At 39.6% G+C, this 27,303-nt stretch overlaps 1 protein-coding gene across 2 annotated transcripts in view; it reads left to right on the plus strand.

Annotated features, from left to right (window-relative positions):
- Positions 1–27,303, plus strand: part of LOC100313588 (dopamine transporter-like protein) — a 205,695-nt gene that overhangs the window by 166,399 nt on the left and 11,993 nt on the right. For both annotated transcript variants that reach the window (XM_085490840.1, NM_001168055.1), the window contains 2 exons: positions 25,076–25,210; positions 25,303–25,606. In XM_085490840.1, the coding sequence (XP_085346966.1) occupies positions 25,076–25,210; positions 25,303–25,606 (439 nt within the window). The remainder of the gene's footprint in view (positions 1–25,075; positions 25,211–25,302; positions 25,607–27,303) is intronic.

The following is a 27,303-nucleotide window of genomic DNA, read 5'->3' on the forward strand; positions in this document are numbered from 1 at the left end:
ATTCGGCTTTGTGTCAGGGTCAATGTTGTTCCTGATTTGGCTTTGTGTCAAGGTCGATGTTGTTCCTGATACGGCTTTGTGTCAGGGTCAATGTTGTTCCTGATTCGGCTCTGTGTCAAGGTCAGTGTTGTTCCTGATTCGGCTTTGTGTCAGGGTCAATGTTGTTCCTGATTCGGCTTTGTGTCAGGGTCAATGTTGTTCCTGATACGACATTGTGTCAGGGTTAATGTTGTTCCTGATTCGGCTTTGTGTCAGGGTCAATGTTGTTCCTGATTCGGCTTTGTGTCGGGGTCAATGTTGTTCCTGATTCGGCTTTGTGTCAGGGTAAATGTTGTTCCTGATTTGACTTTGTGTCAAGGTCAATCTTGTTCCTGATACGGCTTTGTGCCAGGGTCAATGTTGTTTTTGATACGGCTTTGTGTCAGGGTCAATATTGTTCCTGATTCGGCTCTGTGTCAAGGTAAATGTTGCTCCTGATTCGGCTTTGTGTCAGGGTCAATGTTGTTCCTGATTCGGCTTTATGGCAGGGTCAATGTTGTTCCTGATACGACTTTGTTTCAGGGTCAATGTTGTTCCTGATTCGGATCTGTGTCAGGGTCAATGTTGTTCCTGATTCGGCTTTGTGTCAGGGTCAATGTTGTTCTTGATTCGGCTTTGTGTCAGGGTCAATGTTGTTCCTGATACGGCTTTGTGTCAGGGTCAATGTTGTTCCTGATTCGGCTTTGTGTCCTGGTCAATGTTGTTCCTGATTCGGCTTTGTGTCAGGGTCAATGTTGTTCCTGATTCGGCTTTGTGTCAAGGTCAATGTTGTTCCTGATACGGCTTTGTGTCAGGGTCAATGTTGTTCCTGATTCGGCTTTGTGTTAGGGTCAACGCTGTTCCTGATTCGGCTATGTGTCAAGGTCAATGTTGTTCCTGATTCGGATTTGTGTCAGGGTCAATATTGTTCCTGATTCGGCTTTGTGTCATGGTCAATTTTGTTCCTGATACGGCTTTGTGTCAGGGTCAATGTTGTTCCTGATACGGCTTTGTGTCAGGGTTAATGTTGTTCCTGATTCGGCTTTGTGTCAGGTTCATTGTTGTTCCTGGTTCGGCTTTGTGTCAGTGTCAATGTTGTTCCTGATTCGGCTTTGTGTCAGGGTCAATGTTGTTCCTGATTCAGCTTTGTGTCAGGGTCAATGTTGTTCCTGATTCGGCTTTGTGTCAGGGTCAATGTTGTTCCTGATTCGGCTTTGTGTCAGGGTCAATGTTGTTCCTGATTCGGCTTTGTGTCAGGGTCAATGTTGTTCCTGATTCAGCTTTGTGTCAGGGTCAATGTTGTTCCTGATACGGCTTTGTGTCAGGGTCAATGTTGTTCCTGATACGGCTTTGTGTCAGGGTCAATGTTGTTCCTGATACGGCTCTGTGTCAGGGTCAATATTGTTCCTGATTCGGCTTTGTGTCAGGGTCAATGTTGTTCCTGATACGACTTTGTGTCAGGGTCAATGTTGTTCCTGATTCGGCTTTGTGTCAAGGTCAATGTTGTTCCTGATACGGCTTTGTGTCAGGGTCAATGTTGTTCCTGATTTGGCTTTGTGTCAGGGTCACCATCTGCCTCCCAATATCTAACATTAACAACTACTTACAATTTTACCCAGGTAATTAACATCCCAACACGCGTCACTGACAAGACAAGCACGACCATCGATCACCTCCTTACTAACATTACAAATTATTTCTTCGATTGCGGTACTATTCAAACCGATATTACTGACCACTACCCCATATTTGGTGTCATTGAATGTCTTAATCACGTGTTTCAGACAGATAATCATGTTCAGAAATACGACTTTTCCTACTATAATAAAGACGGGTTTTTGACCGACTTAAGTGATGCATCTTGGCAGTCAGTTTATAATTGTACCGATCCTAATGTCGCGTACACATTATTTTATAATATTTACTACGGTATTTCATCTAAACATCTTCCAATTAAAACCATTCACGTTAAATCTAAATCTCTTCGAAAAACCTGGCTATCCCAAGGTCTCCTTAAATCGGTCAAAACCAAACATAAATTATTTGGCAAATTGAAAAACAAACCAACTGATATTAAATTGTTAAAAAAATATAAAACCTACAGAAACGTGTTAACTAAATTACTAAAATTGGCCAAGAAACGGTATTATTCAAACAAATTTTCAGCATCCCGTGGCAATAGCAACAAAACATGGCAAGTGGTCAACGAAGTCCTTAATAAGTCTAATCGTTCAACCGCTCCACAGAAATTAATTTCAGGCAATTCTGGCAAAATACTGACCACTAGTTCAGATATTGCAGATGAGTTCAATGACCACTTTGTTAATATCGGTCCAAATCTTGCCGCTCAAATTACTAGCTCTGGTGATTTCATTGATTACCTCACTGGCAATTTTCTAAACTCTTTCTTCTTTCATCCTGTAAGCGACATCGACGTTTTCAAAGAAATTATTTCCCTTGACCCGAAAAAATCTGTTGGACATGACAGCATTCACCCAAAACTAGCAAGAGACGCCGCGCACCTAATCTCTCATCCTCTCGCACATATTATCAATTGTTCACTGAGCCAAGGCATTTTTCCAGACTCTCTCAAAACTGCTAAAATTACCCCAATTTATAAAAAAGGACCTACTACAGATACCAACAATTACAGACCCATATTTATTCTGCCTACATTTAGTAAAATTGTTGAATCAATTGTTAATAAACAGCTGATTAATTTCATAGAGAAAAAAAGTATACTTATCAAAACACAATTTGGTTTTCGTAAAAAACACAGCGCAACACTTGCCCTAGCCGACCTGATCTCAGACATAGCCGAGAAACTGGACAAAGGTTATATTACTTTTGGATTTTTTATCGACCTGAAAAAAGCCTTTGATACTATAGATCACAATATTCTGTTCCACAAATTACAATATTATGGGATCAGAGGGCTCCCGCTACTCTGGTTTAAAAACTACCTTTCTGTCCGTTATCAATCAGTGAAAATTAACAATATTACATCTACATATAAACCAATAAAGTGTGGTGTTCCACAAGGATCGATTCTCGGCCCACTTTTATTCCTAATTTACATAAATGATATCAATAACTCAACTAATGCTTTTGACTTTCGCCTATTTGCAGACGATACTAACCTCTTTCAGTATATTAAAAGTAACACAATCAAACTTGCACATACTAACAACGATTTTCAAAGAATCTGTGAATGGTGCAGTGCCAACAAACTTACAGTCAATGTAGAAAAAACCAAATGCATGACTATTAAAACGCCTCATAAACACCTGGGCATTGAGGGCAGCTTGGATATAAATGGGTTTGAGATAGAGGGCGTTTGTTCAATCAATTATCTTGGCGTGTCCATTGACCAGCACCTCAACTGGAAACCTCACATTGAAAAAGTAAAAAAAAATAATTGCCCCCAAAGTTGGTATTATCTCCCAGATCAGACATTATGTGCCCAAATCAGTTTTACTTTTGTTATACAATTCCCTGATTCTCCCGCATATCAGTTATTGTTTAGAAGTATGGGGAAACGCCTATCATACACTATTAGAGCCTATCCTTCTTTTGCAAAAGAAAGTTGTACGGCTTATCTCATTTGCTGTTTACAATGCACATACTGCCCCTCTATTTAAAAAAACTGGGCATACTTGATATTCACAAGTTGTGTAAATTTAAGATATGTCTGTTCATTTATGATCTGAAAAGCAACCGCTATGCCCATACTATCAATGACTATCTCTCCCCTCTACCTCATTTATATCCAACACGACTTGCGTCAGGTAATAACTACTATGTCCCCAGGATGAATCTTTCACTTTCCCAACATACTTTAAAATATACAGCCGTAAAACATTGGAATTCTCTACCTGAGCCAATCAAACAAATTACTAATAGAATAACTTTCAAAAGTTCCCTAAAACAACATATACTGAACACCGTACTTTAATATTTAAATACTAGCTTTATCATATGTATGATACAAATATTATTTGCAGCTAAACTTTATTTGTACTTGCCCACGATTGTTCCACTAATAATATGATGTGCAGAGTAGCGCATTAACAGCTCCATTTTTTTTTCTTTCTTTTTTTCTCTCATTTTTTTTTTATTATTATTATTTTACTTATTTATTTCTGGAGATTTTGTTTTTTGTTTGTATGTGTATATATGTATGTGTGTGCATATATATATATATATATATATATATATATATATAGCCTGCATAGAAATGTATATTGGTTAGGATTGGGCCACAGACTAGATTAGTTCGGATGAACTACCTCTGTGGTCCACACCAAGAAATTATTATTATTATTATAAGATTACTAGAATTGTTAGTATTATTGGTGAAATAAATCATATAAAATGCTGTTCCTGATTCGGCTTTGTGTCAGGGTCAATGTTGTTCCTGATTCGGCTTTGTGTCAAGGTCAATGTTGTTCCTGATTCGGCTTTGTGTCAGGGTCAATGTTTTTCCTGGTTCGGCTTTGTGTCAGGGTCAATGTTGTTCCTGATTCGGCTTTGTGTTAGGGTCAATATTGTTCCTGATACGGCTTTGTGTCAGGGTCAATGTTGTTCCTGATTCAGCTCTGTGTCAGGGTCAATGTTGTTCCTGATTCGGCTTTGTGTCAGGGTCAATGTTGTTCCTGATTCGGCTTTGTGTCAGGATCAATGTTGTTCCTGATTCGGCCTTGTGTCAAAGTCAATGTTGTTCCTGATTCGGTTTTGTGTCAGGGTCAATTTTGTTCCTGATTCGGCTTTATGTCAAGATCAATGTTGTTCCTGATTCGGCTTTGTGTCAGGGTCAATGTTGTTCCTGATTCGGCTTTGTGTCAGGGTCAATGTTGTTCCTGATTCGGCTTTGTGTCAGGGTCAATGTTGTTCCTGATTCGGCTTTGTGTCAAGGTCAATGTTGTTCCTGGTAAGTCTATTTTGCCCAAGTGTACCTATATGTTGCCTACCTGTGAATAAAGTGATCGGTAAACTAGGTACACTAAAATAAAGATTTTCCGTTTTCCGTATTGTGACATTCATTTGTTTTGGCGGGAAAACCTGCCAGAAAATGATTTTGACAAAAAATCTAAATAATTAAACATATGACATTCATAATTACCGATTACATAAGAATTTTACCGAAAAAAGATAATTCGTTAAATTCTCTTTATTTTTGCATTTTATTTGTCTTGAATTATGACTGCAAAAAGCTGAATAAAATCAAAAATTATGTAGTGTGTTCAACAGTGTGTGCAACAGCTTATGTTTGAGCTTTAATAAATACGATTTGATTTTACTTAGTGAAAATACTGAATCGATGCATAAAACGAAAGAATATCATTTCGATGTTCCCTATGCATGTTCATGTTCCCTATAGGGATGATTTTATATGGTCCTTATTTGATCCCTGTATAAGGAAAGATATTCACTGTATCTATCTAATATTTCCCGGTATCATAAGAATGTTATTTGTTTGTGATGCTAACCATGCACATTTTGATTATGGACTAAACCAGTTCAAAGTGTGAGGATGTACCGCGAAATCACGAAATCGTGATCAGTTTCTGTGGTGAAACCAAAAGCTAAAATGACAAAATCCTAAAATACTAATCGCACCTGATCATACCTGGGCATCAAACAACTATGACTAACTAAGAATTTAAAGGAAACATCAATCCAAACAACACAATGACCTCTAAAGAAAAAGCTCCACAAATGTAGAAGAACGCTATTTACAGTTTTTTATATCACTTTTCATTCTCTAGATATTCACCTTTTCATAAGTATTATGTAGTCAGCCATGTTGATTTTCAAGCAAAGGATTATGGGTAAAGTATGACATCATGTATCACACATCGAACTGAAGCCATAAAGCCTAGTTTTCGGATTGTTATCCGGGACAACGTTTTCAATGTGAATGAGCTCTACTGTCTTAGTATACACAATATGAGGGTTATAAATGGTAATCTTTTTATCAACATATTTTATATGATCTGTCATAAACAATTTAAACAAAATGAATCCAATATAGTTAACAAAACAAATGAATAAATTAAATCGTATTATTTAATCTTAATTAGTTAAATAAATTAAAGTAACATTCAGTTGAATAGACTGCGGTGCTTACAATTGAAATAGAACTAAAAAAAACAGGGGTCGCCTCTATTCGTTATATACATGCTTAGTTAGATTTCGGCGACAAAAGGTCATGGTTGCCATGCACAACAACATAAATGCATCCAGTATGTGTTAACGGGCTCTAAACAGACATATGTTCTGCAATAAAACTGGTTTTCGACAATATCAGGCCAAATGCTTTCTAATAATGTATATATTTTGGTCCGAATATACCTTCCAGCATTTTCCTGGCAAAAGTACTAAAGGGCTGCAAGATGGTACTGTCCAAACCCTGGGAATTATCCAGGGAAACACTCGACATGCAAAGGAACATATTTACTATCTGTAATGGTACTTATAAACTGACTAGTTAGTCACTTTTCTCTCTCAGTTTCTCTCCAAATTATTGTGTTACTCGGCATTTCCAGGTTAACCTCGAGTGCTGCGTTCTAAATCCAGCAGCTGTCAATATTGACGGACAACTCGACACGTAAATGGATACCGCAAATTATCTGAACACGGTCCTCGATCCTGCCAACCTCACCGGAAATTTAAATCGATCTCCAAATTTCCATCCGGAATTTTGTAAGTTGAAGTCACAGTATTTGTAAAGCGTGTAATAACTTCAGCGATAATGTACTCTATACTTAACGAGTAGAAACAAAAACAATTTCATTTCCAATGTAAGCAAGGTCTTTATAACATCCAACGTCGTTTTAATGTTTATATTCTGATAATATCTCAATATCAGCGTACCGCATGTAGCGTGATTGTCTTACAATAAATGGAATCTCATTATTTATGTGTTTATGTGTTATGTGAGCCAATTTCAAACTCGCTAGCGAATTGGCTAACTGCTTGTTTTTTGGTTAAACAGTTGGTTTTCGAATCCCGCTGGCGCCATATTATGATTACGCCCACTATGGGCGAATCTATAGTACAGTAGGGAGGACACACAATAATTTTATATATAAACAATTTGTTTTACCTATTTTTTTCAAATTATTTGATTATATTCGATTGAATATAAATCTATGTTCTATGATCTCCCTGTAAAGAGATGTTCGTACACTATAAATCTAAGTGATTTAAAATGTAACCCATTTTTGTCCCCACTTTAAAATCACTTTAAGTGTTTTATAATTAAACACATTACGTTTTTTAAAATCGTAACTGGGTTATATTACAACACTACTGTTTCAAAATAAAATATTTTTGAAAAATGCTTTCACGCAAAATACAATCTACATATTGAAAAGTGATTGTATGAACGACACATTTTATCATTATCTGTATCTGAAATATATATTTGGAAAGTGCTGATGTGCAAAAAATATAAAGCACTTTGCACGATTGCACAATAATCATAACATACAATTTACAAATCACATAAAGTAAATATTTATTATATAAGCATTAATAAGAAAATGTTATGTATAAAACGGACACTAGTAATATACTAAAACAAACTCTGAAACAAACAGCTTGTTCTTCTTTGATATAAATTAAGTTGCCCAATCTCTTGGCCCGTGGTATTGTTGTCTCGAATGCAGTCTCATCGAGCACACATCAAATTCCTGAGAAAAAGAAAACATGGAAGAACAAATAAAAAAATCACCTGCCCACTAGATATAATTTTACTCAATTCCTATTCCATTCTCACCAAATCCACATATCCACACTACATCCATTTCATCTCATTCACTTTCTCTTTAAATCTCAGTAAATCTAAAAGGAAATTGGTCCAAACTGTTGTTTCTTCTTTAACGATCATGCCACCTGTCCACATGCTTCGGATAGTATAATCGAATCGTTGAATGGGCGTACACACGACACAAGTTACCAGTTACTTGAACACGTAAAAAGTGTTTATGGTGAACACCTAGTTTACGAAAGGTGTCTCACTAAAAAGTAGCAACCTAAATAATTGTTCAATATTAGTTTTCATATTGTATTGTATTTGTGAATTTTTTGAATAATTGTGAAATATTGTTGTTTATATTATATATTATTAAAGATTTAAATTATGCCCAAATTGGCAGAGCACAGGGGTGTAATAATCACCATATTAGATGGAATTCAACATTCAGACTCCGCTAATAGAAAATAGGTCTATTGGATCACAGTCCAGCGCTGCTTCATTCAGTTTACTAACTTGAGCTCCGTACATATGTTACTGAACCTATGACACGTACATAGTAGACATACGGGCAAAATACATGAATATATAAAGCTGTTTATTTATTTTTTTTAAATACTAAAATCAATAAATTTATCGCTTCGTGCACCGTATGTCTGCTGACAATGATGTGCGGGCATTTTGTTCGGATAAATATGTCGATAGATTGCACACAGTGTGTTTTAATGAAAAACACAAAAGTTCACCGAAGATTAACAGTGTATGCAAGGGATTTTCCACGCAAAAACGAATTCAGTCGAATTTTATTAGCGGTTGGCTTAATGTTCCCCAATGGATCGTTTGGTTGTGAACGTTTGTTATTTTCCCCCTGATTTGAATGAAACTGAAAAACCCGTTTTGCAACTTGTCTCTTTATTTAGTTTCAAATCGTATTCTATATATCTGCCTCCATATAGTAAATATCGGTGTATTAATCGCATTTATCTTATAATCACTTGTACGTCATCTGACCAGGAAAAGGCGTGGGAAGAACGTGATTATTACAGAATGACTCAGTATTTGATAGGATCAGATGTGCAAAGTTTTTGTAAATTACTCGTACTCCTAATGATTAAACTACTTTTACATAATCAGTTCTCGGGTAGTAAAGCAAATCACCTTTGAAATGAGAATCTTAAACAGGTACCAGGCTACGTAAAAGCATTCTATGTCACATACTGCAATATAGCCTCGCCCAGTGTGGACGCGGCCATCAGTTGAAGCGAGATTTGAAAACCAACTGTTCAGGCAAAACCCGAGCAGTTAGATAATTTACTGGCGAGTTTGCAAATTCGCTGTCCAATTATTACTTAGACTTGCTGTAAAGAGGTAGGCTCTGTGATATTAATTACTTGTAATCGTTACTATGTCCATTCAAACACAAATAATTATCGGATATGATGTCACACTCTTGGTCAGAGTAGCTGAGAAAGACCAAAGCTGCACAATTCTATACCCATTCTAGATGTGCCAGTATAGAGTTATGATTAGAATATATTCAGTTTGGAAGTGCCAGAATAAAACCCTGATTAAATAATAAACAATAATAATATTAGAGGTGCCAGTATTGATCCCTGATTGAATTATAGTCATTCTAGATGTGCCAGTATAGAGTCTCTATTGAGATATAATAATCTTAGAGGTGCCAGTATTGATCCCTGATTGAATTATAGTCATTATAGATGTGCCAGTATAGAGTCTTTATTGAAATATAATAATATTAGAGGTGCCAGTATAGATCCCTGATTGAATTATAGTCATTCTAGATGTGTCAGTATAGTCTTTATTGAAATATAATAATATTAGAGGTGCCAGTATTGATCCCTGATTGAATTATAATCATTCTAGAAGTGCCAGTATAGAGTCTCTATTGAAATATAATAATATTAGAGGTGCCAGTTTAGATCTTTGATTGAATTATAGTCATTATAGATGTGCCAGTATAGAGTCTTTATTGAAATATAATAATATTAGAGGTGCCAGTGTAGATCCCTGATTGAATTATAGTCATTATAGATGTGCCAGTATAGAGTCTTTATTTAAATATAATAATATTAGAGGTGCCAGTATTGATCCCTGATTGAATTATAGTCATTCTAGAAGTGCCAGTATAGAGTCTTTATTGAAATATAATAATATTAGAGGTGCCAGTGTAGATCCCTGATTGAATTATAGTCATTATAGATGTGCCAGTATAGAGTCTTTATTGAAATATAATAATATTAGAGGTGCCAGTATAGATCCCTGATTGATTTATAGTCATTCTAGATGTGCCAGTATAGAGTCATGATTGAAATATAATAATATTAGAAGTGCCAGTATTGATCCCTGATTGAATTATAGTCATTCTAGATGTGCCAGTATAGAGTCATGATTGAAATATAATAATTATAGAGGTGCCAGTATAGATCCTGATTGAATTATAATCATTCTAGAAGTGCCAGTATAGAGTTATGATTGAAATATAACCATCTTAGAGGTGCCAGAATAAAGCCCTGATTGGAGTATAACCACTCTATATGTGCCTTAATGGAACCCTGTTGAAATAAAATATCCTATGAACGATAAGTCTTGTTTGATCGTAAGTCTAATAGCAGCCCACTGACGCCATAAAATATATTGAGTTGTGTCCCGATGTCGTGTTCGGTTACGACAGGTATTACTGGTTGCAAAATATTCAATGAGTCTTGACAATTTGGAGCAGTCAATGTTTACTAAACTAAACTATTATTGTAAGAACTGTACAGTATACCTAATTGTAATTACTTTTTTACTGGTTTGTCATACACTTACTGTTACGCGCTCCACTGAAATATAATATTATATACCCATATATTGGCAGACTACGCGTTCCACTAAGGTTAATATTATATAAATTAAGAATTGGAGTCTGTCGATTAAGGATTACACACTTTTTCTGTATTTCAGACACAAAGAGACGTCACATGTAATTGGTACAGGTATTGTGATATTTTCTCTAGCAATTACCGCCAAATTGAAAACATGATAAAACTGCAAACTAGGTGCCAGGTGATATCACAACAGTATGATCACCTTTCGTTCTAATGCCACGTTTCACAAATGCACGATTATACGGATCGCTCTTATGTCATTATGCACGCCTTAACCGGGATCCGTGATGCACATTTCAATCATCAAAATAAAATAAGTAAAGCCCAAACTAAGTTTGTATGTAGAGCAATATATTGCTTATTAGTATTAATTGTGCTATAGTTACTTGTTGTGAGGTGATAGAGGGGATATACACAACGAATTAACATATAAAGTTAATAGTATTGTGATCAGATTTTACAACATGGCGATTTTCGAATAATTACGTAGATTGTAGGTGAAGAGCCGATTGAACTTTTCACCAATTAAATTTCCTTACGAAAAGATAATCAATTTAAAGTGTGGCTGCAACATACCGTAATATTCTATCAGTAATATTTTTTCTACTTATTTACCTTAATTAATTTATTATTACATTCGGATTGCGACACATGCTCTACTTTTTTTTCAACTATTCTGTCATACAATTTTCCATAATTGTGTCGTAATTATTTCTTGGTACTCATCCATATTCACAACGTAAGTCTGACTCTCAACGAGTTAGCCCTGACATGAAACAAACCAGATTTACCTTCATCACGCACATTGCATCTGTAGCCGTTGGCGGTGGAACTGATCAGTCGAATCAAATTCTAATTTTAGAGGTGCCAGTATAGATCCCTGATTGAATTATAATCATTCTAGATGTGTCAGTATAGAGTCTTTAATGAAATATAATAATCTTATTCTAATTACAAATGAAAAGTACTCTTGATTACCATCTTTGTTGACATTGTACCGAAAGTCACTTGAAAGATGTTAGCTACAAAAAGTCGGGGATCGCCATCGAACTATTCGGAAAAGTTTAATTTTGATAACTCTGCCATCACTGTTTCCCATAGTGAATAAATTTTCGGTCGTTGATGTGACTGACAGAGCACTCGTCGTGACTGACAGGGTGCTGATCAGCCATTGTTTGCTTTGGGAAACTTTTCTATGGTGAAGACAAGTTCTTCATAATGTTTGGGGGTCTTCACATAGAGAAGTTCACATGTTAGAAGACGACAGTGGCTGCAGTGGCTGGACTAGTAGGATTGCTGAAGCGGGAGTTGTGTCATCTGGTAGAGCAGAGTCTGCTTGTGTCATGTGTTACCAGAACAACACTAGCCCACCAGATCACATCATGCAGCCTGTATTCACTGATGAGGCAGGCATACCAAGACTACTGTTAAGCGTCTGGGAAGTTGGCAAGGCAACTCTGACCTTTGAAGACTGGCATGATCAGGAATCTGGTGTTGGATATGGAACTTTTCATGTTTCTTCTGATGCGCTTCTTCAGAAGGAAACTTTGAACAGTACCGAGAAGCACCAACACAGCTGACCCTGTACTTCTTTGCAAATCACAATGTGAATTATGGCAGGTGGCTTCCAATTCATCCCAGGAAGATGATGTCCCTGGAGCAACAGCAGGGAGTTTAACAGAGAAAACTTTGTTGTACAGAAGACTAAAAGAGAGTTTTCTGCCTTGGTCACTGACCAAGCCCATGATCAAATATGCAGTCATCAAAAGTGATGGAGGAGCAATTGGACTGACTGAGGACCCAGGGGCACTTTGTAGAAGGATGGCGGCTGGCCCAGAAGTAAGTCGCCTGGTTGCTGCCTATGAAACCATGTCCAAACATCATGAGCAGACTTTAAGCAGCCAAATGTGTTTCTTTGAAAGGTGGGAACACTTCAAACAGTACTGAAGGAGATGTCTAATCCTTTCCAAGAAATGTAAGCAGATATACCAGTACTAGACACAAAGAACATTCCAGATCCAGTCCTTGATGAGTTGGTTCACACATATCACGCCAGAAGAAAACAACAGTTTCAGTCATTCATGGAAGGCTTCAAGAAAGAGGGAGAATGTTCATTCTACCATATAATTAAGAAGAACGAGGTTTCTTTTTTCGAACACGAGCAGGCTGCTAGCAGTTCCGAGGAGAAGGTGCCAAAAGATAACTGCCAGCTATTCTCAATACTGTTCATCTCCTGCCAAGTCAGACAGTGTGACTTACAAGAATTGTTCAAGCATGAGAACCAGTTAGCTCCTGCCCCTCTCAATGACAGTGGCAAACTTCATATGTGCCAGAAGTCACAGCTCGTTGCCATACTTCAATCACAATTGACCCTACCAGACACAGAGCCAGATGGAGATACTATCATCATGGATGGCTCAGCCCGTGTCAACGCTACATCTCGAGGAGCTCAAAAATGTTTGGTGAATATGCCAGTGAAGACATTGTTCCCATGCTGAAATCGTATGGCGCCAAATACAAGCGAATGAACATAGTAATTGCTGTATACAAAACATCAAGTCTGAAGTCAGAAACCAGCTCGAAAATAGGGAAAGGTATCAGGAGAAGAGTGACAGAAACAACCAAGAACCCAACAAACTGGAGAAGCTTTCTGTAGGATGATAGCATCAAGACAGAGCTGTTTCATTATCTTGCAGAGAAAATGTGTGAGGCTGGAACAGAAAGCACTGTTATCGTGACAAGAAAAGTTGATGCCATCAGCAACAGAAGGGAGTCCCTGGATGGTGTTGCCCCATGCTCTCATGAGGAAGCTGATACTAGAATGTATGTGCATGCCAGAAACACAACCCTATAAGACAGCAAGTCCCCCATCATAAAAGCCAATGTGGTCGTAACAGCAGTGTCGTCACTGTCATTACTACAGGAGCTTGGTTTTGAAAGCATGTGGATTTTGGACAAAGCATCAACGCTAGGTGGATTCCAGTCCATGATATTGTCTCTGTAATAGGACCCAAGAAATCCAGTGGGAATCTATACTTTCATGCTTTCACTGGGTGTGAGTTGTCTCTGCTTTCCACTGGTGAAGGAAAAAAAAACAGCATGGCTGACATGAGATGTCTGCAGGGAAGTGTCTGACACCTTCACGAAACTGCCTGGAAGGAGTGTCTGATGGTGACCCCCAGAAGCTAGAGAAATTTGTTGTTCTCATGTATTACAGATTCAGTGCTGCAGCTAGTGTAAACAAGGCAAGGTTACGCCACTTTGCTCGTAAATAGGGGTCAAATGATGCAATCCCGCGAACCACAGCTGCCCTCATAGAACATGCAAAGCGTACTGCCTACCAGTGTGGATTCATCTGAGGTCAGGCAACTATCCCAAACCCCAAAATCAACAACCTGATGACTGGGGATGGACATGGACAGGGGAGACATGGAGGTATGTAGGTCAACTATTTCACCAGTTGCAAAAATCTGCCAGGAACGGACCAAATGCTCTTGCAAGAAAGGCTGCAACTGGAGATGTAAGTGCTTTTGCTCAGGACTCTCCTGCCCTGCTCTATGCTTCGTGTGTGAACAGTAAACAAAGGACAACATTTCTCATTATTTAAAGTTTGCATAATGCTTTATTGGACGGTTTTAAGATGTTTTACTATTTGTTGTGTTTTATTGTTATTACTGTTGTTACTCTGTTGTTACTCTGAAGGTTGTAAAACAAGAAAAAATTAATTCAGCAAGCAATAAACCATAGCTATCAACAAAATGTTCATTTAATTGAAAAAGAACAAAATTCATCATACTACAATGTTATTGGCACACTCAATATTGTTTTTTTCTTGTTGGTGTCATTACTTCGGTAATTTTAAAATTTGTTATAAAGTAACAAACCTTAAAAACAAAAAATAAATAAAACAATAAAACAATTAAACTAAATGTGTATTGCTGTTCTTAATTTATCATTTGCTGGCACAACTGGTACTCTGAAAATTGTAGAGCTAGACACATTGAATTCAGCATGCCAAAAGTCATATATATTGACACCATGATCACTCCAATTGACCATGTACATCCCTGTAAATGCGAAAAACCCTTATTATCTTGAATAATGGCCGCCATCTTGGAATGTTAAGTGACCAATCGGGTGAATTTTTTAAGTATCCCCTTAGAAGTCATTATGCCAAATTTGGTGCTTTTATCACCATTTGCACGATTTTTTCTCTTATCTGCCCCTCAAAGACTGATATGACTGATATTCATGACTGACATGACACTTGTGACTGACAGGGTACTTGTGACGGACATGGTACTTGTGACTGACAAGGTACTTGTGACTGACATGGCACTTGTGGCTGGCATGGCACTTGTGACTGGCATGGCATTTGTGACGGACAAGGCAATTGTGACTGACATGGCACTTCTAACTGACATGGCACTTGCAACTGACATTGCACACCTAACTGAAACGGCACTTGTGACTGACAATGTACTTTTGACTGAAAGTGTACTTGTGACGGACATGGCAATTGTGACTGACAGTGTACCTGTGACTGACATGGCACTTGTGACTGATAGTGTACTTGTGACTGGCAGTGTACTTGTGACAGACAGGGTACTTTTGACTGACAGTGTACTTGTGACTGACATGGCACTTGTGACTGATAGTGTACTTGTGACTGGCAGTGTACTTGTGACTGGCAGTGTACTTGTGACTGACAGTATACTTGTGACTGACAGGAAACTTGTGACTGACATGACACTTGAGACTGACATGGCACTTGAAATTGACAGTGTACATGTGACTTACATGGTACTTGTGACTGACATGGCACTTGTAACTAACAGTGTACTTGTGACTGCCATGGTACTTGTGACTGACAGTGTACTTGTGACTGACAGTGTACTTGTGAGTGACAGTGTACTTGTGAGTGACAGTGTACTTGTGACTGACAGGGTACTTGTGACTGACATAGTACTTGAGACATGGAGGTATGTAGGTCAACTATTTCACCAGTTGCAAAAATCTGCCAGGAACGGACCAAATGCTCTTGCAAGAAAGGCTGCAACTGGAGATGTAAGTGCTTTTGCTCAGGACTCTCCTGCCCTGCTCTATGCTTCGTGAGTGAACAGTAAACAAAGGACAACATTTCTCATTATTTAAAGTTTGCATAATGCTTTATTGGACGGTTTTAAGATGTTTTACTATTTGTTGTGTTTTATTGTTATTACTGTTGTTACTCTGTTGTTACTCTGAAGGTTGTAAAACAAGGAAAAATTAATTCAGCAAGCAATAAACCATAGCTATCAACAAAATGTTCATTTAATTGAAAAAGAACAAAATTCATCATACTACAATGTTATTGGCACACTCAATATTGTTTTTTTCTTGTTGGTGTCATTACTTCGGTAATTTTAAAATTTGTTATAAAGTAACAAACCTTAAAAACAAAAAATAAATAAAACAATTAAACTAAATGTGTATTGCTGTTCTTAATTTATCATTTGCTGGCACAACTGGTACTCTGAAAATTGTAGAGCTAGACACATTGAATTCAGCATGCCAAAAGTCATATATATTGACACCATGATCACTCCAATTGACCATGTACATCCCTGTAAATGCGAAAAATCCTTATTATCTTGAATAATGGCCGCCATCTTGGAATGTTAAGTGGCCAATCGGGTGGATTTTTTAAGTATCCCCTTAGAAGTCATTATGCCAAATTTGGTGCTTTTATCACCATTTGCACGATTCTTTTTCTTATCTGCCCCTCAAAGACTGATATGACTGATATTCATGACTGACATGACACTTGTGACTGACAGGGTACTTGTGACGGACATGGTACTTGTGACTGACAAGGTACCTGTGACTGACATGGCACTTGTGGCTGGCATGGCACTTGTGACTGGCATGGCATTTGTGACGGACAAGGCAATTGTGACTGACATGGCACTTCTAACTGACATGGCACTTGCAACTGACATTGCACACCTGACTCGGCACTTGTGACTGACAATGTACTTTTGACTGAAAGTGTACTTGTGACGGACATGGCAATTGTGACTGACAGTGTACCTGTGACTGACATGGCACTTGTGACTGATAGTGCACTTGTGACTGGCAGTGTACTTGTGACTGACAGGGTACTTGTGACTGACAGTGTACTTGTGACTGACATGGCACTTGTGACTGATAGTGTACTTGTGACTGGCAGTGTACTTGTGACTGGCAGTGTACTTGTGACTGACAGTGTACTTGTGACAGACAGTATACTTGTGACTGACAGGAAACTTGTGACTGACATGACACTTGAGACTGACATGGCACTTGAAATTGACAGTGTACATGTGACTTACATGGTACTTGTGACTGACATGGCACTTATAACTAACAGTGTACTTGTGACTGCCATGGCACTTGTGACTGACAGGGTACTTGTGACTGACAGGGTACTTGTGAGTGAAAGTGTACTTGTGACTGACAGTGTACTTGTGACTGCCATGGTACTTGTGACTGACAGTGTACTTGTGACTGACAGGGTACTTGTGACTGACATTGTACTTGTGACTGACAGGGTACTTGTGACTGACAGTGTACTTGTGACTGACAGTGTACTTGTGAGTGACAGTGTACTTGTGACTGACATAGTACTTGTGACTGACAGGGTACTTGTGAGTGACAGTGTACTTGTGACTGACAGTGTACTTGTGACTGACAGGGTACTTGTGACTGACCGGGTACTTGTGAGTGACAGTGTACTTGTGAGTGACAGTGTACTTGTGACTGACAGGGTACTTGTGAGTGACAGTGTACTTGTGACTGACAGTGTACTTGTGACTGACAGGGTACTTGTGACTGACCGGGTACTTGTGAGTGACAGTGTACTTGTGAGTGACAGTGTACTTGTGACTGACAGGGTACTTGTGACTGACATAGTACTTGTGACTGACAGGGTACTTGTGACTGACATAGTACTTGTGACTGACAGGGTACTTGTGAGTGACAGTGTACTTGTGACTGACATAGTACTTGTGACTGACAGGGTACTTGTGACTGACATAGTACTTGTGACTGACATAGTATTTGTGAGAGACAGTGTACTTGTGACTGACAGGGTACTTGTGACTGACATAGTACTTGTGACTGACAGGGTACTTGTGAGTGACAGTGTACTTGTGACTGACATAGTACTTGTGACTGACAGGGTACTTGTGACTGACAGGGTACTTGTGACTGACATAGTACTTGTGACTGACATAGTACTTGTGAGTGACAGTGTACTTGTGACTGACAGGGTACTTGTGACTGACATAGTACTTGTGACTGACAGGGTACTTGTGAGTGACAGGGTACTTGTGAGTGACAGTGTACTTGTGACTGACATAGTACTTGTGACTGACATTGTACTTGTGACTGACAGTACTTGTGACTGACAGGGTACTTGTGACTGACAGGGTACTTGTGAGTGACAGTGTACTTGTGACTGACAGTGTACTTGTGACTAACAGGGTACTTGTGACTGACAGGGTACTTGTGAGTGACAGTGTACTTGTGAGTGACAGTGTAGTTGTGACTGACAGGGTACTTGTGACTGACATAGTACTTGTGACTGACAGGGTACTTGTGAGTGACAGTGTACTTGTGACTGACAGGGTACTTGTGACTGACATAGTACTTGTGACTGACATAGTACTTGTGACTGACAGTGTACTTGTGACTGACAGGGTACTTGTGACTGACATAGTACTTGTGACTGACATAGTACTTGTGACTGACAGGGTACTTGTGAGTGACAGTGTACTTGTGACTGCCATAGTACTTGTGACTGTCATAGTACTTGTGACTGACAGTACTTGTGACTGACAGGATACTTGTGACTGACAGGGTACTTGTGACTGACATAGTACATGTTACTGACAGGGTACTTGTGACTGACAGGGTACTTGTGACTGACATAGTACTTGTGACTGACATAGTACTTGTGAGTGACAGTGTACTTGTGACTGACAGGGTACTTGTGACTGACATAGTACTTGTGACTGACAGGGTACTTGTGAGTGACAGGGTACTTGTGAGTGACAGTGTACTTGTGACTGACATAGTACTTGTGACTGACAGTGTACTTGTGACTGACAGTACTTGTGACTGACAGGGTACTTGTGACTGACAGGGTACTTGTGAGTGACAGGGTACTTGTGACTGACAGTGTACTTGTGAATGACAGTGTACTTGTGACTGACAGGGTACTTGTGAGTGACAGGGTACTTGTGAGTGACAGTGTACTTGTGACTGACATAGTACTTGTGACTGACAGGGTACTTGTGACTGACATAGTACTTGTGACTGACATAGTACTTGTGAGTGACAGTGTACTTGTGACTGACAGCGTACTTGTGACTGACAGGGTACTTGTGACTGACAGGGTACTTGTGAGTGACAGGGTACTTGTGAGTGACAGTGTACTTGTGACTGACATAGTACTTGTGACTGACAGGGTACTTGTGACTGACAGGGTACTTGTGACTGACATGGTACTTGTGACTGACATAGTACTTGTGACTGACAGGGTACTTGTGAGTGACAGGGTACTTGTGAGTGACAGTGTACTTGTGACTGCCATAGTACTTGTGACTGACAGTGTACTTGTGACTGACAGTACTTGTGACTGACAGGATACTTGTGACTGACAGGGTACTTGTGACTGACATAGTACATGTGACTGACAGGGTACTTGTGACTGACAGGGTACTTGTGACTGACATAGTACTTGTGACTGACAGGGTACTTGTGAGTGACAGTGTACTTGTGACTGACATAGTACTTGTGACTGACAGGGTACTTGTGACTGACAGGGTACTTGTGACTGACATCGTACTTGTAACTGACAGGGTACTTGTGACTGACAGGGTACTTGTGACTGACATAGTACTTGTGACTGACATAGTATTTGTGAGAGACAGTGTACTTGTGACTGACAGGGTACTTGTGACTGACATAGTACTTGTGACTGACAGGGTACTTGTGAGTGACAGTGTACTTGTGACTGACATAGTACTTGTGACTGACAGGGTACTTGTGACTGACAGGGTACTTGTGACTGACATAGTACTTGTGACTGACATAGTACTTGTGAGTGACAGTGTACTTGTGACTGACAGGGTACTTGTGACTGACATAGTACTTGTGACTGACAGGGTACTTGTGAGTGACAGGGTACTTGTGAGTGACAGTGTACTTGTGACTGACATAGTACTTGTGACTGACATTGTACTTGTGACTGACAGTACTTGTGACTGACAGGGTACTTGTGACTGACAGGGTACTTGTGAGTGACGGTGTACTTGTGACTGACAGTGTACTTGTGACTAACAGGGTACTTGTGACTGACAGGGTACTTGTGAGTGACAGTGTACTTGTGAGTGACAGTGTAGTTGTGACTGACAGGGTACTTGTGACTGACATAGTACTTGTGACTGACAGGGTACTTGTGAGTGACAGTGTACTTGTGACTGACAGGGTACTTGTGACTGACATAGTACTTGTGACTGACATAGTACTTGTGACTGACAGTGTACTTGTGACTGACAGGGTACTTGTGACTGACATAGTACTTGTGACTGACATAGTACTTGTGACTGACAGGGTACTTGTGAGTGACAGTGTACTTGTGACTGCCATAGTACTTGTGACTGCCATAGTACTTGTGACTGACAGTACTTGTGACTGACAGGATACTTGTGACTGACAGGGTACTTGTGACTGACATAGTACATGTGACTGACAGGGTACTTGTGACTGACAGGGTACTTGTGACTGACATAGTACTTGTGACTGACATAGTACTTGTGAGTGACAGTGTACTTGTGACTGACAGGGTACTTGTGACTGACATAGTACTTGTGACTGACAGGGTACTTGTGAGTGACAGGGTACTTGTGAGTGACAGTGTACTTGTGACTGACATAGTACTTGTGACTGACAGTGTACTTGTGACTGACAGTACTTGTGACTGACAGGGTACTTGTGACTGACAGGGTACTTGTGAGTGACAGGGTACTTGTGACTGACAGTGTACTTGTGACTGACAGTGTACTTGTGACTGACAGGGTACTTGTGAGTGACAGGGTACTTGTGAGTGACAGTGTACTTGTGACTGACATAGTACTTGTGACTGACAGGGTACTTGTGACTGACATAGTACTTGTGACTGACATAGTACTTGTGAGTGACAGTGTACTTGTGACTGACAGCGTACTTGTGACTGACAGGGTACTTGTGACTGACAGGGTACTTGTGAGTGACAGGGTACTTGTGAGTGACAGTGTACTTGTGACTGACATAGTACTTGTGACTGACAGGGTACTTGTGACTGACAGGGTACTTGTGACTGACATGGTACTTGTGACTGACATAGTACTTGTGACTGACAGGGTACTTGTGAGTGACAGGGTACTTGTGAGTGACAGTGTACTTGTGACTGCCATAGTACTTGTGACTGACAGTGTACTTGTGACTGACAGTACTTGTGACTGACAGGATACTTGTGACTGACAGGGTACTTGTGACTGACATAGTACATGTGACTGACAGGGTACTTGTGACTGACAGGGTACTTGTGACTGACATAGTACTTGTGACTGACAGGGTACTTGTGAGTGACAGTGTACTTGTGACTGACAGGGTACTTGTGACTGACAGGGTACTTGTGACTGACAGGGTACTTGTGACTGACATCGTACTTGTAACTGACAGGGTACTTGTGACTGACAGGGTACTTGTGACTGACATAGTACTTGTGACTGACATAGTATTTGTGAGAGACAGTGTACTTGTGACTGACAGGGTACTTGTGACTGACATAGTACTTGTGACTGACAGGGTACTTGTGAGTGACAGTGTACTTGTGACTGACATAGTACTTGTGACTGACAGGGTACTTGTGACTGACAGGGTACTTGTGACTGACATAGTACTTGTGACTGACATAGTACTTGTGAGTGACAGTGTACTTGTGACTGACAGGGTACTTGTGACTGACATAGTACTTGTGACTGACAGGGTACTTGTGAGTGACAGGGTACTTGTGAGTGACAGTGTACTTGTGACTGACATAGTACTTGTGACTGACATTGTACTTGTGACTGACAGTACTTGTGACTGACAGGGTACTTGTGACTGACAGGGTACTTGTGAGTGACAGTGTACTTGTGACTGACAGTGTACTTGTGACTAACAGGGTACTTGTGACTGACAGGGTACTTGTGAGTGACAGTGTACTTGTGAGTGACAGTGTAGTTGTGACTGACAGGGTACTTGTGACTGACATAGTACTTGTGACTGACAGGGTACTTGTGAGTGACAGTGTACTTGTGACTGACAGGGTACTTGTGACTGACATAGTACTTGTGACTGACATAGTACTTGTGACTGACAGTGTACTTGTGACTGACAGGGTACTTGTGACTGACAGTGTACTTGTGACTGACAGGGTACTTGTGACTGACATAGTACTTGTGAGTGACAGTGTACTTGTGACTGACAGGGTACTTGTGACTGCCATGGTACTTGTGACTGACATAGTACTTGTGACTGCCATGGTACTTGTGACTGACAGGATACTTGTGACTGACAGGGTACTTGTGACTGACATAGTACATGTGACTGACAGGGTACTTGTGACTGACAGGGTACTTGTGACTGACATAGTACTTGTGACTGACATAGTACTTGTGAGTGACAGTGTACTTGTGACTGACAGGGTACTTGTGACTGACATAGTACTTGTGACTGACAGGGTACTTGTGAGTGACAGGGTACTTGTGAGTGACAGTGTACTTGTGACTGACATAGTACTTGTGACTGACAGTGTACTTGTGACTGACAGTACTTGTGACTGACAGGGTACTTGTGACTGACAGGGTACTTGTGAGTGACAGGGTACTTGTGACTGACAGTGTACTTGTGACTGACAGTGTACTTGTGACTGACAGGGTACTTGTGAGTGAGAGGGTACTTGTGAGTGACAGTGTACTTGTGACTGACATAGTACTTGTGACTGACAGGGTACTTGTGACTGACATAGTACTTGTGACTGACATAGTACTTGTGAGTGACAGTGTACTTGTGACTGACAGCGTACTTGTGACTGACAGGGTACTTGTGACTGACAGGGTACTTGTGAGTGACAGGGTACTTGTGAGTGACAGTGTACTTGTGACTGACATAGTACTTGTGACTGACAGGGTACTTGTGACTGACAGGGTACTTGTGACTGACATGGTACTTGTGACTGACATAGTACTTGTGACTGACAGGGTACTTGTGAGTGACAGGGTACTTGTGAGTGACAGTGTACTTGTGACTGCCATAGTACTTGTGACTGACAGTGTACTTGTGACTGACAGTACTTGTGACTGACAGGATACTTGTGACTGACAGGGTACTTGTGACTGACATAGTACATGTGACTGACAGGGTACTTGTGACTGACAGGGTACTTGTGACTGACATAGTACTTGTGACTGACATAGTACTTGTGAGTGACAGTGTACTTGTGACTGACAGGGTACTTGTGACTGACATAGTACTTGTGAGTGACAGGGTACTTGTGAGTGACAGGGTACTTGTGAGTGACAGTGTACTTGTGACTGACATAGTACTTGTGACTGACAGTGTACTTGTGACTGACAGTACTTGTGACTGACAGGGTACTTGTGACTGACAGGGTACTTGTGAGTGACAGGGTACTTGTGACTGACAGTGTACTTGTGACTGACAGTGTACTTGTGACTGACATAGTACTTGTGACTGACAGTGTACTTGTGAGTGACAGGGTACTTGTGAGTGACAGTGTACTTGTGACTGACATAGTACTTGTGACTGACAGTGTACTTGTGACTGACATAGTACTTGTGACTGACAGGGTACTTGTGACTGACATAGTACTTGTGACTGCCATGGTACTTGTGACTGACAGGGTACTTGTGACTGACATAGTACTTGTGACTGACATAGTACTTGTGAGTGACAGTGTATTTGTGACTGACAGGGTACTTGTGACTGACAGGGTACTTGTGAGTGACAGGGTACTTGTGAGTGACAGTGTACTTGTGACTGACATAGTACTTGTGAGTGACAGTGTACTTGTGAGTGACAGTGTACTTGTGACTGACAGGGTACTTGTGACTGACATAGTACTTGTGAGTGACAGTGTACTTGTGACTGACATAGTACTTGTGACTGACAGGGTACTTGTGAGTGACAGTGTACTTGTGACTGACAGCGTACTTGTGACTGACAGGGTACTTGTGACTGACATAGTACTTGTGACTGACAGTGTACTTGTGACTGACATGGTACTTGTGACTGACATAGTACTTGTGAGTGACAGTGTACTTGTGACTGACAGGGTACTTGTGACTGCCATGGTACTTGTGACTGACATAGTACTTGTGACTGACATAGTACTTGTGACTGACAGGGTACTTGTGAGTGACAGGGTACTTGTGACTGACAGGGTACTTGTGACTGACAGTGTACTTGTGACTGACAGGGTACTTGTGACTGACATAGTACTTGTGAGTGACAGTGTACTTGTGACTGACAGGGTACTTGTGACTGCCATGGTACTTGTGACTGACATAGTACTTGTGACTGACATAGTACTTGTGACTGACAGGGTACTTGTGACTGACATAGTACTTGTGACTGACAAGGTACTTGTGACTGACAGTGTACTTGTGACTGACAGGGTACTTGTGACTGACATAGTACTTGTGAGTGACAGTGTACTTGTGACTGACAGGGTACTTGTGACTGCCATGGTACTTGTGACTGACATAGTACTTGTGACTGCCATGGTACTTGTGACTGACATAGTACTTGTGACTGCCATGGTACTTGTGACTGACATAGTACTTGTGACTGACATAGTACTTGTGACTGACAGGGTACTTGTGACTGACATAGTTCTTGTGACTGACATAGTACTTGTCAGTGACAGTGTACTTGTGACTGACAGCGTACTTGTGACTGCCATGGTACTTGTGACTGACATAGTACTTGTGACTGACATAGTACTTGTGAGTGACAGGGTACTTGTGAGTGACAGGGTACTTGTGACTGACATGGTACTTGTGACTGACATAGTACTTGTGACTGACATAGTACTTGTAAGTGACAGTGTACTTGTGACTGCAATGGTACTTGTGACTGACATAGTACTTGTGACTGACATGGTACTTGTGACTAACAGACTGCTTGTCGTGAAAGAAAAGTCAATTGCTACTGACAGATTACTATTTGTGATCGACAAGGTGTTTCGTAATTTGTTTTTAATATATCGGTTTTGAAATAGTTTAAAAAAATACCTGCAATGTGCATGGTTTAACTTCTTACAACTTATTTACAGGTGCCTTCCTTATACCATACATCATAATGCTGGTAGTTGGAGGCATTCCACTATTTTATATGGAACTCGCCTTGGGTCAGTACAATCGTACGGGAGCTATAACTCTGTGGAAAAAATTGTGTCCGCTGTTCAAAGGTGAGTATTGCTGGCGCCCTCTATGGTATCATTTGAGTTCGTGTACAGGAATTGTAAAGGGAATGTCTTAAAATGGTCTTTTTGTTTTGCAGGCATAGGCTGGGCCGTGGTCATGATTGCCTTTTATGTCGATTTTTATTACAACGTCATAATCTCGTGGGCGTTCTATTATTTCTTCGCATCGTTCACGACCGTCCTTCCATGGAGTCACTGTGATAACGAATTCAACACAGAGCTTTGCTTCTTGCCCACTGAGGGTCCGGAATACTTTGTGCCTCTGATGGCATACAACGATTCTATGTCAGATCTTCCTGAAGGCTTTGGAATAGATTTCAATGGCACAACGCAATATGTATACATAAACAAAACAGTCTCAGCAGCTACCGAATACTTTGAGTAAGTTTTCATTTTATTTCACACAGCAATTCCTCAATAGCGTCGCCATAGTATACCAATGTACGTCCAACAGAAATCGATAATGTTTAAAGTATACGTACAGGTTCGTGAGCACTCGCGACCCTGAACAAATATTTTTGCATTTCTTTATATGAGACAGTCTATGCTCCACATTATTACAATTCCAAAATAGAACTATAATTGATCAAGTTTATGTTCAAATGTTCGAACATCCAAACCAAATATTTTGTATTATTTGATGTACAAGTATTAGTTGTGAAAGTCGTTGCAAGAATCTACTATTAATAACATTTCAAAAACAGTAATCGGAATATTTAAGTGAGAGTTGCAACTACTTTATTATATGTGTCTATGAAATTTGCACTGGGTGAATGATTATGCAAATTAATCATTCTTTAAACTTGAGTTTTACAATTAAATATCTTCAATGTACTACTTGTTTCAGGTGGAACTGTGATTGTTGATAGTTTATTTTGTTCTGTTACTGATATTTGTTAAACAGAGTGTCGGCTACGCAAACAAACTTGCTTAATTATTTAACACTTCTGACATTGTTTGAGAAGACTACACAATATAAAAAAACTCGACCTTTTTCCTAAGAAACACGTTACTATATAGTCTAAAAATTCAAATCCAATGGACACTGATTCAAGGATTACACCTATTTGAGTTTGAAGTAGCAGAGCCAAAACGTGGATAATGTTTTGTTTGTTTATTTGGGCTACCGTAATATACGCGTTATCCGAAATGATCTCTGACACGTGTGTACGTGTTGTCACTATAGTAACACCTCCTCACCCGATGGCTAAATAACGGCGTTCTGACGATCCGAACTTCAGCATGTATTTGATTACCTATATGGAACAGAAATTCCTGTACGAGTACGTCATATAAACCACCATGTAATTCCATACTATATACTATAATGTCACCGAGATTGTATCAGTGAAATCATCATGTTGTAGAGATGGTGAGCACACAATGGGAGTCGGTTAGTTCCTTTGTGTGTATGATTTTGATGAAATCTGATACATAGATATTCTGGGATATTGCTGAGTACTTTTTGGGTGGAATACGTACATATTAATGACATAATTTGTGTATTAATTAGTCAATGTTAAGCATTTTCACTTGTTTCTCATGTATTATTCAACAGATGTCATTGAAACTTGGTAAACAGATGCTGTGGGATATTTCATAGACCAGATTAATTTTTGATTGAAATATCGTGCATGTTAATGACTTAATTTGCATATTAATTAGCCACTAAGCCACTTAGCCATTTTCACTTTTTTCTCAAGTATCATTCAACATATTTTAATGAAGCCTGGTATATGCCATGTACATGTTCAGTTTATGGTTAAATTGTGTGCTTAATAATTGCCTAATTTGCATACATTAACTAATTTAGAAGTGCTGAACAGATAAATTGAGTACCACTCATAACATGTTAATGAAACTAGGTACATAGGTGCTTTTGGATAGTCCACAGATCGGATCATTTCAGGGTTAAAATCCATACATATTAATGAACTGTTCAGTATAAATAGCTTCATGTGTCCTTCTTAATATGCATAACTGTAATGTACTAAGCTCTGTTAAGGGTAGTGACATGTAACCAGGGCTCTAATGAATTGTTAAATTGTTTATAATTGTTAAACCAGTTGTATTTTCAA

The sequence above is a fragment of the Saccoglossus kowalevskii genome, chromosome 16 (assembly GCF_978046115.1).
Source record: "Saccoglossus kowalevskii chromosome 16, keSacKowa6.1, whole genome shotgun sequence".
In the NCBI taxonomy this organism is placed as follows: domain Eukaryota; kingdom Metazoa; phylum Hemichordata; class Enteropneusta; family Harrimaniidae; genus Saccoglossus; species Saccoglossus kowalevskii.